We start from the raw sequence: 18,597 nt of genomic DNA, 5'->3' as shown, positions 1-18,597 counted from the left end.
TATAGTCTACTCCCTTCATCCTGAAAAAAATGAGCTCACATTAATTGAGATTTGTATAGCCACTCCTCAAATATAATTTGAGCGGCCAACACATATTGATCTATGAAAATAAATTATACTGCCTAATAAGATAATGAAAAAGTAAGCGAACAGCCTGTTTTATATTTCTCTTTCAGGTAAGCCCCCATTCACACTTGTGTTTTTGTGCTCGTTGACCTTCACCTGACTACGGAGAATGCCATTCTTTACACTTGTGCCTGTTTACACTTCTAAACTCAGTTGCCCTATGCTTGAAAAAAAAGTATAGGAGATTTTTTTTTTTTTTTTTTCAGGCATTTTTTTTTTATCTCAGACTTCAACAAGAATGCCTGTACATACACACGTTTCTGTGCATAATTTTATACCTGAAGAATTCCTCTACTGTTTAAGAACTGCTTTCCTCTCCTTTGCCTAGCCCAGGAAATAGACTCCTGAAGCTTGATACTTGTGCAAAAATGCAAGTAATACACCTGAAAAAAGCTTCAAAATCACCAGGCATATGCTTTGTTTAGGTGTGAATACCAGCTAAAGCAGGGCAATTTTTATCACCAATATACTGTTAACCGAGATAATGGGGGTTGGGGATGTAGGTAGTTAGTTTCTGTTGTAGCAAATTAGTGGGTATTAAGCTAGCCTTGTGTGGAGCAAGAGTGTATTTTTTTCTGCTTAAATTAAAAGCCTTCCAGTCAATCCAAATGATGCTTATAGAGAGCAGAGTTTTATTTATTATTTTCTGTTATTAATAAGGCATCTGTGTAGTTGGCAGCATTTTGCTTACTGTAGGGTGAGGCTTTTCTTCCCAGGCAGTATCCTCTAGGGGTAGCATAGAACCACATTCTCACTTCATGGCATCAGCTTGACTGCCTATTTGTAGCTTTCCACTGGGAAAAGCCATATTTTCCATTGTCCACCACGATTACAATGAGGCCAGCTTAGCCTAACCAGAGCTGCACAAGAACAGGGCTAAAGCTGGGTACACAGTTTTTTTTTTTTTTTTTCTTTCTTCACTCAACCCAGCAGGCTGAACATAAAAAAAAAAAAAAAAAAAAAAAACAGATCACTGTACTAATACAAGCGAGGTTAATGCAGCAATCTCCTCCACTGTGCTATTTTATTACAACCATTCCCTTCCACTGCTGATCGATTGCTGGCTTTCCAGCATGCCTGTTCAATAGAAGTTATTTGTAAGTCCGGCTTCTATAGAACAGACAGCTGTACAGACGGGCCAAAGATTGGCTGATTCCTGCTGAACTGACCAATTTCAGCTGATTTTCTGCCTGTTTGTACAACAAATGAGTATGGCACTAATAATCATTGTCTTGAGATATCATAGATGGAATCTGTTTATGTTGGCACAAGAGAATGTAACAAATATTATGTACACCATTGCATTGATTTGTGTCCATTTAGTGGTCTGAACACATACATTGACTTAACTAAAATATGCAATATATTGTTACTAGAAACTAGTCCTAATCTCTCCTCTTGTATGCAGGTTATATGGCGGCATGAACTACCGACGGTTGGGAGGAGGTGTTGGCGTTATCAAGATGACACACTGTGAATCACACATCTGGTAGCCCATCCAGCCTAACATCCGTTATGTGAAAGCCTCAGTTCATGGACACTGCCAGGGACTTCCTTAGTGGGGAAAAAAAAATGAACTCTCATGACCAGATACTATATTAGTGAGCCATGAAGCAAAGTCTTTTACTCTGTCTCCCTAAAAATCAAGTTTTTTCCTTTTATTTATATCCCAGAAAGATTGCAGGCTTTTGGAGTCTTGGAAAATTCTAGTGCCATTTTGTAAGAAAAAAATACTGATTTGGTGTAGGTTCAATCTGAATTCCATAGGACCTGAGTGCTCTGAAATTCTGCAGGTTTTAGCAAGTGGACAAAAGGTAGTGGTTACTTTGAATGGTTCCTTAAGCAGTATGTTATGGAATGTGATTGCGGTGGCACTGAGAGTAGAAAAGTTCTGAAAATTCGTATATGCCTGGACCTGAAGAAGGGCTAAATGATCCAAGAACATGGTTTTATATTAGGAATGTCTGGAAAGCATCATGTTTTGTCATATGCTAAGGTATTTAATGCCAGGTTGTTATGAGGTGGTCTGCAGCTTGGCTAAGAATCAAAAGTCCCTACAAGAGATTCCTAGCACATGACTGTGCTAACATACCCATATTCTACGTTTACAGCTGGCCAAGTTCACAGCAGTGTGAAAAAAAACACCTCTCAGCTTACCCCAAACATTGTAAAATGCTGCAGTACATTATATAGCCACTTGCACTAGTGTCTCATCCAACTTCCTTGTGCCTCTAAAACCTGCACAGACTGCTACCCTTGATAATGGTCTTGTGTTGCCTTTAACAGATGTAGCAAAATTGTATAGTTTGTGTAGAGAAAACAGATGTGAAGAACAAAAAGTTCACAGTAGACTGATCAAAGTCAGTATTAACATTCATGGGCCACTTATGTAATTTGTCATTCAACCTGGAAATATATATTTTTTTTATGTACAGGAAGTTCTAAGGTGCTAACTTTGAATAATGACTTACTGATTGACAGAAGAATAGTATCTCTATGAAGTGTGCAGCATTCCAATATCACACCTAGAAATCCCTATGAGTGATATTTTTCATAATCACTAATTCCTAGAGGACCTGAACTGTGGAAGCTGAGTCTGAAAAGGGGCAAGTAGAGGACAAAAAAAAAAAAAAATCTTCACCGGTATAGGTTCCTTGCAGCTGATCTTTTTCCCATTACTGACTTACTCTACCCTATTCTGCCCTGTGTAGAGGTAGAGGCTGGGCTTTGCATCCTCTTGTAAGATTTCTCCACCCAGATGGCTGGTGATCTGATGACTGGTTAGGAATCAGCAGGAGGTTCAGAAATCTTTGATCCACATCATGAATGAAGAAGGGTGATCCTTGCATTACAACATCCTGTTCTGGAGGAGGGGAAAAACGAACAGCACAGTACTGACGTCAAAAAATCTAATGATGCTAGCAGTCGCAGGCACAGTGCCTTAAATGATCTCACACTGCAGATATACAGCTCTTAGGTATAATTAGTGCTCTGCTGTATTTCAGGAGGAGCTTAAAACTAAAGGTTGGTTTTTCAGGGTACTGCTTAGACACAGTTAATATTTCTAGATCTCCAGATTTCCATGGACTAACAAGCATTCAAAAGCATACTAGGTATGTGCACTCAACTACCTAAAGTAGGTCTACACAATTCAACACGTGTTCCAGCCAGCAGATCTGAACAATCCAACCAATACTCAGCTTCCTGAAATATATTTGAGTTCTGCAAATACTCAAAATATAAGTAGGTCTCTACAGTCTAAATATACTCATTTACTGTTAGATGTAAAGATTATTGAAAGCAATGGGAGAATTGGAAAGTAATAATAATGGACTTTGGCAGTGTAGTTATCGCTAATTCAGTCGTGAAAAAAATAAAATGGGGGGTTGGCCATCTTATCACCACTCTCAAAACAAAACCAACCAGAGAGGAGTTTACTAGTGCTAGTTGCCACAGTGACATTTCTGTAGAAAGGGGGACTAGTTCTGTTCACTTTCCACTATTTCACAAAGCAATAATAGGTATTTCTCAGAGGTGGCAGTGTCAAACACTCATCACTCCAAAATTTTATAATGCATCGGCTTAGTGTAAAACGTTTACTGCTGCATTTCAGAGGATGGCCAGTCAAAATAGGAAAAAGTGATATATTGCTTTTATACCTGCAAAATCTTGTTCTCTTTTATTGCAGCCTGTCATTGGCACCATCATTGTTCCCTATGGTGTATATCTGTGTATATCCGTGTAAGCAAATTTTCAGAAGCAGTTATGTCCCTCTCTCACATACTGATACATGAATCAGCTATTTGCTGCTCATATGCCCTTACGAATGGCTCAAGCAAAACTTTGTCACACTTTTTGACCATACACCCCTGTTAAAGGTGCACTGGATGGATCTGATTTCTCCAGCACCCGTTCTATCCCATTTTTTTTTCAAAAGCAAGTGCCATTACTATACTAATTTCCAAAAAAATGTTCAACCAAAGACCCATAGCAACCAGCCAGATTTCATTAAAGCCGTATTAAACTCAAAAGCAAAACGTAGTATGTTACGGGTCACCAGTCATTCGATGTGGTGGCTGCATTCACCAGGTGAAAATAGAAGAAAAAAAGCCTAAAAAAGAAAATGCAGCCATCACATCTAAGAAACGGTAAGCTGCAATATAAAGTTTTCTTTTTGTTTATTACCACTTTAAAATTACAGAATATCTGATTGCTTTGGGTGTTTGCCCCTCTTTCCCATTTCCCATTTTCATAAATCGGCCTCACAATGAGTGATTTGAAACTCCTAAACCATTTAAAGTGGATAATTAAATGTTAACATTAAGCTATGTTAACAATCTTACCATGATGGATAAATTGAGAATTTCAGGACTGAAATGCCTGCTCCAGGCTCCTTTTATTGCTGGCCTCATGTCTAAAGGCCTAGGTTTTTGTCACATCATCCATGTTGAATGGGAGGATCAACAAGTCTGTACCCTGGTCCTCCATTTCAGCATGGTTCACGTGCAAATGGCTCACTTCACATGCCAGCAGTATATTCAGCACGAAACATTTTTTCCAGGAAAGAAATATTTCAGCCTTTATTACCTGTTATTCATTCATCCTTAATAGCCTGCTATCATACGATATCTTTATGTTAACATTTGAGTTTTCTGAAAAAGTCCCTAATAATGGTAGAATTGTACAAAGCCTGGTGTAATGAGAATAATTGGTAGGATTTAGCATTTAAGAATTTTTTGTCAGTACAGCATAAAGACTGCCATGTGACAACTTTTATCATTCATTAACCACTGCTAATCATATGCTGTGGTAGTTGGGGATCTTTTGTATACACCAAATATACTATCATAGCTGTTATTCAGATGAAGGAAATGGTTCTCTCAGCAGTGACATATTCTTTAAATGTTGCAGCAATACCCAAGGATTACTGCAGGAAACAAAAGTAAAAGTGAGCTTGTCTCAACATCTGAGACAAACTCATCAGTTCTGAACCTCTGAGACAGTCAACCACACACACACACACACACACACACACACACCACCACCAATTAACTATTATTTAGAAATAATTCCTTCCAGTTTGTTATCACAGACTTGCGTGCATAATATCTAAGGAATATGATTACTTTAAATTATTTGAAATTTTGATGACCTACTAAAGGTAAAAATGTAAAAAAATAAAATAATGTTATACTTACCTGCAGAGCAGCCCCTAATCCTCCTCTTCTTGGGTACCCCATCGGCGCTCCTGGCTTCTCCCCCCTGCTGAGTGCCCCCATAGCAAGCCACTATGGGCACTTTTGCATGCTTGCTCCTGAGCCCCACTCTGTGTGTTCGTATGACAAACAGAACGGGGCTACGCCCCCTCCTCACTGGCTTTGATTGACAGCAGCGGAAGCCAATGGCTGCCACTGCTGTCTCTGAGGCCAGGTTCACACCTATGGGAATTAGATGCAGGTTTCCCCGCATATGATTCGCATAGCAGGAGAATGTGACTGGCTCCCTATAGAGCCGGTTCACATAGCTCCGTTGCGACTGCGGAGCGTCTTTGGCTCCGTTTCAGGTCCGAATTCAGGCATAGAATCGGCCCTGATTCATCTTTGAAACGGGGAACAGGGACGCACAGCACTCCTGTGCGATCCACAGTGGGTTCCAGTGTGAACTGAGCCAGTGAAGAGGGAGAGAGTCAGGAGAGCAGCTGCTTTCGTGCACATTGCTGGATCAAGATTAAGCTCAGGTAAGTATTAGGGGGGCTGAGGGGGGGAATGTATACAGAAGGTTTTTTGACCTTTTTTGGGTGGAATGCATGAAGGTGAAAAACCTTTAGAAATTAAGTCTAAATAATTTGAGAACCAATTTCATGTAAAGATCTAGGGCCATATTCACATATTTTGTGAGCATTTTCATGCATTTTGAGAAGTTCTCAACAGTCATGCGTTTTCATGCGTTTGTTGTCATCAATAGGCCTTTTAAAGCACATCAAAGCATCAAAATATGGATAACAGATGGCACAGATGTAAGCCAGCACCATATAAAACAATGGCTAACAGTGGTCCTTGTGCATTAAAAGGCATGCATTAAAACACATAAGTGTGACTAGGCCCTATAGGTCTGCTTGAACAGTTTAGTATAAAACTTAAAGTGAAGTTCCACCTAAAAGTGGAGTTTCCGCTTTAAGCGCTTCTCGCCCCCCACATTTGGCATATAATTTTTTTGGTGGGGTGAGTACCTTGTTTTAAGAGGGATTTCCTGTCTCACTTTCTGCTTCCGTCTCTTGGCCCGCCTAGGGGACTCCTCCTCTTCCCCTAGGCAGCTCCTCCCTCTCTGAAATCCTCTGGGACACGTCACAAGTCCCAGAAGTTTGCCTGGCCTCTAGCAGATTGCAGCGCGATTTGCGCATGCGCAGTGCGTGTCCGGCCGTAAAGCTGCAAGCTGTCACGGCCAGGTGCCCACAGTTGCTATGACTGCAGAGAGGTGGGGGAGAGGAGGGAGGATCCATGCAGCCGCATCGCTGATTCGTGGGACAGGTAAGTGTCTGTTTATTAAAATTCAGCAGCTACACTTTTTGTAGCTGCTGACTTTTAATAAACGAAAAAACAAGTGGAACTCCGCTTTAACCTAAAAATTTTAAGTGCATCATTTTACTGTTTTGATTTGTGTCTGAATACGGTTCATTCTAAACTTTCAACCTACATTTTACAGGTATGTACTAGATATTTTCTGTACATGATATTCTGTCCAGCTACATTAGCAGCCAGACCAGACTCAGGATTTTAGTTCTTTGGCTCTGTTGAACATAAGTTATTGCCTTGCTGTTGTCTAGTTACTCTGCATCTAATATGTTCAGCTGTTTCCATATTCAACAATCTTCTAATTGAGGTACCTTGACTTCCACCAGTGGTCACAAGCCAATTGTTTTCTGAGACTAAACTTAACCATGAAGACTCTGTTGCGGTCCATGAATCGTGTTGTAAAAACTTGTCATTTATATTTAATGTTTACAAAACCTTTTTGGCAATACATTTGTCAAAGATGTTCCTGTTAACCAGTTACCCATGTTAAACCTTATGGTGCCGTCAAGTTAATGGCTCTACTGGCAACTGCATGAGATTTAAAGACTTCACTAATCAATCCACCTCAACCTCCATCTAATTCACAAGTGCTGTTTCATGTTACTGGCTTGCATCCCACTGACCTTTTTAAAAAAAACTGCACGAACCGATCAGAATAAAAGTGAAGAGCATGTGCACAAAAGGTGAAGAAGACAGATCATTTGCACCATTTTATAAAGTGTTGTGTAAATAAAATGTTTACTTTGTCATCTATGCTTTTTTTTAGCATGTGTAAAGTGTAAAATATGTTCGCTTAAAATAAATGTTATTGCTTTTTTAATAACTTTGCTTTACATACTTTTTTGTAAATGTGTTTAAACTTACTCTTGGTGTTCCAAGTAATCCTGGCATTTATTATCTTGCAATTTATGCAAGTCCCTGAATTTGACTTTGAGATATTGGCATCATGCACTTCCCTGTACAGCAGAGCACAGACTACAGTGCATCCAGAAAGTATTCACAGCGCTTTACTTTTTCCATTTTGTTATGTTACAGCCTTATTCCACAATGGATTCAAATTCATTATTTTCCTCAAAATTCTACAAACAATATCCCATAATGATAATGTGAAAGAAGTTTGAAGAGATAGAAGTTGTTTTACAGTGTGAAGGTCCTCCTTTAACCACTTGCCATCTGGGCCAGGTCTGGCACTCTGATCCTACATGTAAACATCATCATTTTTTGATATGTTTGGGGGGTTCTGAGTAATTTTTCTATGTTTTTTTTTTTTGTTTTTGTTTTTTTTAGCATAGACCCTAGGGAATAAAATGGCAGTCATTGCGACTTTTTATGTCACATGGTATTTGTGCAGCAATTTTTCAAACGTGTGTTTTTTTTAGTTTATTTTGTAATAACTTTCATGAATTAAAAACAAAACACTAAAGTTGGCACAATTATTTTGTAAAATGTGAAAGATGTTACGCCGAGTAAATAAATACCCAACATGCCGCACTTTAAAATTGCGCACACTCCATAAGCAACTGAAATAAATATTTGGGTGGTTATGGATTCCCTTATTTATTATAAATATGTATTAACTTGTATATTCCTATAATTAGCTAGTCTATCAAAGTTCTGATAATGTTAATGGTGATGGTACAATAACAAGGTTATCTATAAATTAAACACACTGCTTTAACAAAGAAAGGGTCTCATTTATTTCCCAAGAAAGTAGGAATGCTAACATAAAAACACTAAAGGAAAATATTACAGAGCATTAAAAACTAAAGAACATAGAGGTTACCTTACGTAAGGTCCTCCTCAAGATGCTGTCTCGGCTGTGCTCAATGGAAAAAGAGGAAGTAACTCCAGCCGGTCAGTACTTTTAAAGCCCACGCAGCACCACCCACACAAACACCCATTGTCCGCCTATCTAGCCATCTGTATCCAATAGGAATCTTTAAGAGGTCATCATTGCTAATCACTAGGAAGTAAATTCTTCTCTTCCTGTCCTGGTGTAATGTCCACTAGAGGCAGCAATTGTCAATGTATCACCGCTATTTGACCCGGGTCATCCTCAGTGACAGCTGGACTTTTGATCTTCTGTTACTCAGGACATTTTAATTCGCACCTCCCTAGGAGATCTTATCTGGTGCTTCTGTACCCCTATATCTCACATCAGGAGGGCTGTGAGCACATCCTGCTAGGATATGAATTCCCATTCATGACTCCTTGTTAACACCCTGCTGGGTCAACTTGCAAATTCCAACTTAGGCCAAACGGCTATATCAACCAGAAAACTCCAGAAATATGATATTAAACCATGTTGCCTTCCAATAGCAACACTTTAAAATATTTTTTACAGGTTACCTGTTTAGAGTTACAGAGGGGGTCTTGGGATAGAGTTGTTGCTCTCGGTCAAACATTCATAGCAGTACCTCACATGTGTGGATTGAACGCTGTTTACATATGTGGGCGTGACGTACGTGTCCCTTCGCTTCTGCGTGTGGGGACAGGGGACTTTAATTTTTTTTTTATTGTTTTATGTTCCTTTTTTGTTATTTTTACACTTACCCTTTAAAAAAATTATCACTTTTATTCCTATTACAAGGAATGTAAACATCATAGCATTGTAATAGGAATAGGGCATGACAGCAGTGGCGGCCTGTCCATAGGGGGCGCACGGGTACCGCCCCCCCCCCACCCAGCAGTTACTAAAAAAATAAAATAACATTTTTTTAAAAGGCCCCTCCACTTAAGGACTTAGCCTCTTTTTTCAGATGTGTTGTTTACAAGTTAAAAACGGGGTTTTCTTGCTAGAAAATTGCTTAGAACCCACAAAAATTATACATTTTTTTTTTCTAACACCCTAGAGAATAAATTGGTGGTTGTTGCAATACTTTCTGTCGCACCATATTTGCTCAGCAGTCTTACAAGCGCACTTTTTTTGGAAAAAATACACTTTTTTGAATTAAAAAAGAAAACAGTAAAGTTAGCCCATTTTTTTTTTTATATTGTGAAAGATAATGTTAGGCCGAGTAAATTGATACCCAACATGTCGCGCTTCAAAATTGCGCCCGCTCGTGGAATGGCGACAAACTTTTACCCTTAAAAATCTCCATAGGCAACGTTTAAAAAATTCTACAGGTTGCATGTTTTGAGTTAGAGGAGTTCTAGGGCTAGAATTATTGCTCTTATGCCCCGTACACACGGTCGGACTTTGTTCGGACATTCCGACAACAAAATCCTCGGATTTTTTCCAACGGATGTTGGCTCAAACTTGTTTTGCCTACACACGGTCGCACAAAGTTGTCGGAATTTCCGATCGACAACCACGCGGTCACGTACACCACATACAACGAGACTAGAAAAGGCCAGTTCAGAACCAAGCGCGGCACCCTTTGGGCTCCTTTTGCTAATCTCGTGTTAGTAAAAGTTTGGTGAGAGACGATTCGCGCTTTTTCAGACTCGTGGCTTTCAGATCATTTTCTGCCGTTCAGTTTGTGCTTGTGGGTTTGTATCTGCTCTTCAGTGCGTGCAGTCAGTTCGTATTGGAGTTTTCTGTGCGATCTTGTCCGCTCGTTGCTGTTTTTCAGGTCGCTCTTCACAGGCCTTGCTGTTCTTCAGTGCGTTCTGTTACTTCGTTCTGAGCAGCCGACCGTTTTCTAGCCATGTTTCGTATGCGTACTCCTCGTAGAGTTCGTGCTGTGCGGGGGCTTGGTGTTGGGGTCCTGACCTTGACACAAGTCCAGTCCATGAACAGGGTGGGGAGGAGTTCATGGACCAAGAATTGGTTGCTTCAGCGTGACCAGTTCTGTCATATGCCTTTGCTCCGTGAGATCCGTGAGAATAATCCTGATGATTTCAGGAACTTTCTCAGGATGACGGACCCCGTGTTTCACCGTCTGTTGGCTTCGCTGACCCCCTATATCAGCAGGCAGGATACCTGCATGAGGCAAGCCATCACTCCGGAGCAGAGGTTGGTCGCTACCTTGCGGTATTTGGCCACAGGGAGAAGCCTGCAGGACCTCAAGTTCTCGACAGGCATCTCCCCCCAGGCTCTGGGGATCATTATCCCAGAGACCTGTTCTGCCATCATCCAGGTCCTGCAGAAGGAGTATATGAAGGTAAGATTTTTATCCTTTTATATCACATTTTATGGTATTGAATGTTTGCTAATATATTGTATTTCTTTCCTCATTCCCTAATTACCATGATTGTAATATGCTGTGAATGTCCCCTTTGTCCTCATGCATGCTGGATTTTTATATAATTATTATTTTAGGTCCTTCATACATATTTGCCCTTCAATAACCTCCCCAGCATGGTGTCTCCTGGCCCTATATTCACCTCATGTAGTCACTTAACAATGTATTTTTTCAGCTCCATAGTAGTGCTTTACCCCAAACACCCCCTAAAATGTTTGGAAATGTTATTTTGGATTTAAATTCAGGCAGAGGGCCAGAGGCTTTTTTTTTGTGGTGTCCCCAAATTTTTTGTAACCCTCCCTCCCCCAACTGCTAAGTCAGCTGATCCCAATTCTCTATCTATCCTCAATCATCTATCTGCTGACTTTGCCAAACCCATACACACTATACCCATCTCTTTAGTGCTCAGATTTATGGATGAATTGCCCAAAGCATGTAGTGCAAGGGCCTGCCTGTATACTTTCCAATGGTACTGTTTAAAGTTCTTGTATACTATTATGATCTTGATAGGTAATAGCAGAATGTCCAAATGTGCTCAAATGTGTACAGTGTGTATTTATATCTTTGTATTATGACACTTCTTACCTGTCCAGTGGGCTGCCAATAGTGTAACTAAGGAGGGGCTGTTCCAAGTAATACCCATTATTTAGGCATTCATCTCTAAATGAAGTGAAGAGGGTTACCTGTCCAAGAGTTCCCCCCCCTATAATGTTAGAAATGGCCCATGAGAGGGGGGGGGAATATGATAGGTGTACCTTATACTTTGTTGTTAAATTCCCCTTAATAAATGCTATCTGGAGGTTGCCCCATAATGTTTGTGTCTAATCTGCTTGCCATGTTTCTGTGAAAAAATAGTAATGTTTATTGTTTTTTCCTCAACAGTTTCCTTCCACGCCACAGGAATGGCAGACTGTGGCCTCCCACTTTGCCCAGCGGTGGGACTTTCCTAACTGCGGAGGGGCAATTGATGGGAAACACGTCCACATCGTCCCACCACCCAACTCTGGGGTCGTACTATTATAATTACAAGGGGTTTAATAGTATAGTGATGTTGGCGGTGGTGTCGGCTAATTACGACTTCTTGTATGTGGACGTGGGGAAGAATGGCCGGATGTCCGATGGTGGAGTGATCGCCCAGACGGAGTTCTACAGGCGTCTCCAGAATGGCAGCTTGGACTTGCCACCTCCAGAGGACAATGTTGAAGGTCTCCCATTTGTGTTCGTTGCTGATGAAGCGTTTGCGCTGGGGGACCACCTGATGCGGCCATTCCCGATGAGATGAGGACCCTCACCCCGGAACAGAGGGTTTTTAATTACCGGCTGGCCAGAGCCCGAAGAGTGGTGGAGAACACATTTGGAATCCTGGCCAGCCGGTTCCGATTATTTCTGACACCCATCCATATGGCGGAGTATAAACTGAAACATATAATACTTGCCTGCTGTGTTCTCCATCATTTTCTACGAAAACATTCAGCCAACTATGCTGGCTCAGTTGGGCCTGAGGCCGGAATCCCAAATCCATCAACACTGACGGCGCTTGAAAGCGGCCGTCCTGGCTTGCCCTCCCTGAATGCCCGTGATGTCCGGTTACGATACCTGGAGTTCTTTGCGGGTAGGGGGGCTATCAATATGCCAGACAATCTGTGACACCTTTTTCAAATAAAAAACAACCAAAAGAAATTCTTTGTGGCCATTTACTGCTTGTGTTTTGTTTTAGCTGACCCTGACAGAAATGTGTGGAGTGCAGAAAATGGCATGATTGGGTAACTTTATAAAAAACACTGTTGGCTGGTACTTCCTAAATGCAAAAACACATTTCACTACAAGTGCACTTGCAACTGCACTGAACCTGCACTTGTAGTGCAAAGTGTATTTTCCCTTAGGAAATAACCCCCCATTTTTGCATAAAACAGCAATTACATCACCCCAAAAGTGTTGTAGTGTTGAGACAATAATCCACACATTCTTGAGTAAGGCACTTTTTTATACCTGCACAATCACATGTGCATTTACGAAAGGTTTTTAAAACAAACCAACATGTTTGTTGTATAACAATTTTTGCAGTAGCATTATCAAAACTCGAAATAACCATTTCAGATAAAACAGGCCTGTGTAAAACCAACAAGAAAGTCAAAAAACTTGAACTTACAAAGTTCACATTAGGTAAAACCTGAAGGCTATATCCGACATCAGTATTTAGGAACTGGGTTTGATATAGCGTTCAGATGGGGGGAAATCACCCCTGGAAAAGCCAAATTTGGAAGATGCACACCAATTTACGAATGTCAACATGTGCTATCTGCCATCACAGGGGATCAAGGGACGTGTTTTGGGGGAGCAAGCCCTTCCTCAACGCTACTTTATAATTGAGGAAGGTGTTGCACCCCCAAAACGCGTCCATTGATCTCCCGTGATGGCAGATAGCACATGTTGGCACACTGTGTGCATCCTCCAAATTTGGCTTTTCTAAACATTTTAAAAATTTTTGGAAGATTGGACCACAATAAAACAGGTGATTTTGTGGGGTTTAAATTCGCCCCAAAACATCAATGATGTTGTTATTTTTTTTAATAACATCACTGATTTGTTTCTGGATGTTTTGCAATTGGAGATTACACCCCATGATCTCCCCGATCAGGATCTGGGCACTTTCTGAAGTAAAGCGTTCAGGATCCCTCACATCACAATCACCTAAAAAGAGATAAAGAACAAAAAAAAGGTCTCAAAAATCTGCCACCATCCATCTCGTTTACCTGAGTCTGTGGTCGCAGACACTCACCTGTTGTGGTGCCAATCTCCACCACGTCGTCTTCTTCCTCCTGCTCTTCTTCTTCGTTTGGGGGTATTTCACCTTCTTCCATAGGTGGGGGGTCTGTGGTCTCCTCAGATGAGGGGTGTCCTCCGAGTCTTTTCTCCCCTATGTAAAACAAAAATGGTATAATTAGCACACAGATATTTGATGGCAGAACTAGAAATAGGAAACATTGCTTGGAAGTGGGGTACAATTGTCAGTTTTAGCCGAGTTCCAAGATGTATATTTTTTTTATTGCCCTTTGTCAAGCTGCAATACTTTACCTGTTTGGTACAAGCTTCACAGATGGAGACCCCCCTATAGTATACACTGGAGCACCTGTGTGCCCCCCTAATAAAAATGGTGTTCTGGGGTCCCACACTAGTGCTCCAGTGTCCAGATGTGAAAAAAGCTGCTCTGTGTCCTCTCCTTACACAGAATCTAGTTGTCATTTGATTCTAGTAACAAACCCATCTACACAAACAAATATTTGGCATCCAAGTAGGCCCCAAAAAATGTGTGAAAATGCATATGGCCTAAACAATGGTGTTCTAGAGGCCGAAATAAAAATCTTTGATACGAACGAATAATGGGCCCATGAACATTAAAGTTGCCCTTTTAAACGTTACAATTAATAAAAGCATATGGAGCAGAACGAACGTAATAAAGACAGAAAGAATAGGAACACAGCACAACTACTTACTTTTTTGCAGCACTCTCCGGATCTTTCGGTACTGCTCTGGCTCTCTCAACTTCAGGTCCGACCACCGCTTCCTGAGATGATCTTTAGATCTTCGTACCCCGAAATTCCTCTCCAGACTCCGGACCACTTTACCAATGATTTTGGCCTTTCGGATGTTGGGGTGGGGGTAAGGCCCATATTTTCCGTCATACTCGGACTTCCTCATGATGTCTACCATCTCCAATATCTCCCCAAACGACATATTTGTGGCCTTAAAACGTCTCCTTCTGGATCGGGACGTGCCTGGATCCGGGCTTTCCTCCTCCTCCTCCTCGTTGCTAGAATTAGCATGCACCTGCTGTAACTCTGCCATCATGCTCTTCACCCACTGCGCCGAACGAAAAGGGGCGGGGAATAGACTAGAAAGAACGTCAGGGGCGGGCGGAGTTACATGCATGCGCAGTGTGTATAAAGCGTAACACGCGTGCGTATTACGTACGATCTGTGAGCGGAGGAAGGAGCATTGCACGCGCCGATCGTAAAAACGAAGGTAAGAGACAAACTTGTGCCTATACTGCTTCTAGATTGAGGCCTATATTGTAACAAGATTAGGAGAGTTTTGTCTGACATTAGGCTTTGTCTTGTGTTGTGTCTTGCAGTGAACATGGATATCTTATTAAAAGATACTGACTTCATGTCATTATTCCTCGAGATGCTAAGGGAGCTGCCCTGTCTGTGGGAGATTACCCACCCCCATTTCAAGAACCAAGCAAAGAGGAAGGCAGCACTGGAGCAATTGTGTGAAATTGTGAAGCAGGTGATCCCCACGGCAGACATCAACTATTTAAATCAATTCATTGGTGGCCTGAGGAGCACATATCTGAGGGAGCGCAAGAAAGTCCTGGATTCGCAGAGATCCGGAGCAGCAGATGACATCTATGTCCCCAGGATGTTGTACTATGACAGGCTGCACTTTCTGGCAGGCCAGACTGAACCCAGGCCATCCCTCTCAAGTCTTCCTTCCACGCTTCCTTCCCGTCCGGCTGAGGCTTCTGATGCCCAACCTGGGCCTTCCAGGCGATATGTGGAGGAGCCCAGATTGAGCCGGGTATAGCATTCCTCTAAATATTTCTGCTTGTCCAATCAATGATGTTAACTAGATGTTAGTTGGGAGTACTAATTTATGATTGTGATTGATGATGCAAAAACTAAAACCATGTCTCTTTTTCATACACAGGGAAGTCTCAGCCAGGAGGTGGCCGGGCCGAGCCGGCTGGCTGATATCAAGGTCCCTCCACCCCCCCTGAAAACAGAAAGTGGCAGTAGGAGGAGTACCCTAGAGGAGGCTGCTATCAGATTCTTTTGGAGGGCTACAGAGGTCCTGGGAGCACCCCACACCATGCAGGAGAACATTGCTGCCTTCATTGCATATAAAATGCAGAGGATGGAGAAGGGCCAAAAAGTAATGTGTCAGGCCCTCATATCGGAGGCTCTGGAGAAAGGTATGACGGGCCAAATTACACCTCAAACACACCTTTGCGATGGTCCTCCTCCTCCTCCTCCAGATCCTCCCAGTCCTCCTCCTCCTCCAGGTCCTACTCCTCCTCCTGCAGGTCCTCCTCCTCGTCCTCCCTCTCCTCCAGGTCCTTCCAGTCCTCCTCCAGGTCCTACTCCTCCTCCTGCCACATCTCCAACTGCACAGCCACAGCCGGGAAGGAAGCGTGAAAGGAAGACCAGAAAGTGAGGACCCTGGATCCAGTCTGGTCGGCCAAAAAATGCAGCCTCTTGTGGTACCACATCCTGGGGACACAGATGTCATCTGCTGCTATCCGGATCTCTGTGAATTCTGGACCAGACTGCCCTCCCTTACATATGGACTCCTCAGGCCACCAATTTTGATGTTCAAGAATTGATGTCTGCCGTGGGGGTCCCAGGCTTCACTAATTTCTCATGTTTCTCCAGTGTTGCCTTCCTCTTTGTTTGGTTCTGATCCCTTAATAAAGGATTTTTGTTTTGAATTATACTCTCCTATGTGTTTTCCTTCAAAAATGACAGTTTGTTTGTGAGGATTCAGGTACATTTCAAATATACAATGTGAAATGAACAAGGGACACCAACAACAAAAAATCTCCTGGAGATTAAATAATAAAAGATAATAATGGTGTTGGGGTAACTTGACACACAAAACACACACAAAAATATTCTGGAGTAAAAATAAAAATAACATTGAACAAAGATCAGCCTTGGAAAAAATCCAAACATTAAAGAAAAAAAAAGGCTTTAAATACAAAAAAAAAAACATAAAAAATATAAAACTGTCAGATGTGACAACTAATAACAATATATTGAGGGAATCCCACTAAAAAAACACAAAGAAAAGTTTGTGAGAAGTGTGTGTGAATATGAGCATCAAAACTACTTAATTCTTGTCACATTATAAAGAAGAAGAGAGTGCGCTGTATTAAACCATTTTGAACATTGCAGCGTGACGAAAGTGCTGTATCCATTGCGAACGCTAAGTTTACCAGAATGAGCTGTCCCGTGTCGGAATTTCTTCTGAGCATGCGTGGCACTTTGTGCGTCGGAACAGGCCACACACGGTCGGAATTGACGTGATCGGATTTTGTTGTCGGAAAATTTTATCTCCTGCTGTCCAACTTTGTGTGTCGGAAAATCCGATGGAAAATGTCCGATGGCGCCCACACACGGTCGGAATTTCCGACAACACGCTCCGATCGGACATTGTCCATCCGAAAATCCGACCGTGTGTACGGGGCATTACTCTACCGATCGCGGCGATACCTCACATGTGTGGTTTGGACACCGTTTTCATATGCGGGTGCTACTCAAGTATGCGTTCGCTTCTGCTTGCGAGCACAGCGGGACAGGGCGCGTTTAAAGATTTTTTTTTTCTTATTTATTTTACCTTTTTTTTTACACTGTTTTATATAAAAAAAATTGTGTCACTTCTATTCCTATTACATGGAAAGTAAACATCCCTAATAGAAAAAAAGCATGACAGGACTTCTTAAATATGAGATCTGGGATCAAAAAGACCTCAGATCTCATATTTACACTAAAATGCAATTAAAAAAAAAAAATTGTCTTTTAAAATTTTTTTTAAAAATGGCCCCTTTAAGAGCTGTAAGCGGAAGTGATGTTTTGACGTCGCATCTGCCCTGCAATGTCATGGAGACGAGTGGGGGCCATCTTCCCCTCACTCATCTCCATGCCCAGCCAGAGAGTGGACCCGATCGCCTCCGCCACTGCCGACGGCTCTGGTAAGCGGCAGAGGGCACCGGAGCGCGGCGGGAGGGGGGCCCCTCTCCTGCCGCCGATAAAAGTGATCTTACCGCAATTTCACCGCAGAGACCACTTTTATCTTGTAGCGGACCGCCGGCTGAACGAGAGCATACCGGGGTTATGGCAACTAGCTGCTGCCATAACAACGACATTCCTCCTCAAAGTAAGGATGTATATCGGCGTGCGGCAGTCCGGAAGTGGTTAAAAAAAATTGTTCTTTAAGTGCACTGTGTTCGGGCGCCGGACACAGTGCACTATGGGAAGCGCCACGTCAATGCAATCACGAGATTGCAGACGAGGCGCTTCATTTGCAGGCTTTTGACCTGCTTTGTGGCACATTCCAAAGCGCCGAACAGCTTCCTCCCGTAGTATTACTACGGGCGTGAGCTTTGTTCTTCTAGTTAACTGCAATGGTTACTTCCAGTTTCCATATGCTAGTGCTGAACCCGAAGTGACACCGGTAGCTCCGTGGAATGCACGGACCGAGCGGAGCTGGCTGTAGGGTAAGCAAGACTCAGTCAGCACTCAGCACGTTGTATGTAAAACGAAAATATCCTTGCCCCAATATATCTGCCTCTCAGAGAACTGTACTTTACCAAACAAAGTATAATCTTTTTTTTAAATATTCCTGGCAGGCTGGCAACAACATTTATAGCTTTGTTTGGACAGGTTTTCTAAGGGCAATGCTGTGAGTTTTTCCAACAAGTTCCCAGTCAGCCTGAGGCTGCATTTGATGGGGCACAGTGAAGGCTGCATATGATGTCACAGTGGCTGCATAAGATGGGCACAGAGGCAGCATTTGATATGGCACAGTGGCTGCGATTGATGGGGGTTTTTTTTCCAGAATTTTTCAATTTTGAGCACCAGCCGCCACTGCATGACAGGTCCTCTTTATGGAGAGATCAGGGGTCAATAAGACCCAAACATATCTCTCCT

The 18,597-nt window shown here is 42.1% G+C and overlaps 1 protein-coding gene across 5 annotated transcripts in view; it reads left to right on the top strand.

Annotated features, from left to right (window-relative positions):
* Nucleotides 1-7,521, top strand: part of KLHL20 (kelch like family member 20) — a 151,634-nt gene extending 144,113 nt beyond the window's left edge. For all 5 annotated transcript variants that reach the window (XM_073593211.1, XM_073593214.1, XM_073593213.1 and 2 more), the window contains one exon: nt 1,535-7,521. In XM_073593211.1, coding sequence (XP_073449312.1) covers nt 1,535-1,619 — 85 coding nt within the window. In that variant the 3' untranslated portion in view covers nt 1,620-7,521. The remainder of the gene's footprint in view (nt 1-1,534) is intronic.
* Nucleotides 7,522-18,597: the final 11,076 nt, after the last annotated feature.

Source organism: Aquarana catesbeiana, linkage group LG07 (genome assembly GCF_042186555.1).
Source record: "Aquarana catesbeiana isolate 2022-GZ linkage group LG07, ASM4218655v1, whole genome shotgun sequence".
Taxonomy (NCBI): domain Eukaryota; kingdom Metazoa; phylum Chordata; class Amphibia; order Anura; family Ranidae; genus Aquarana; species Aquarana catesbeiana.
The sequence above is the reverse complement of the archived record's forward strand: the minus strand, read 5'-3'. Positions and strand labels throughout refer to the sequence as shown.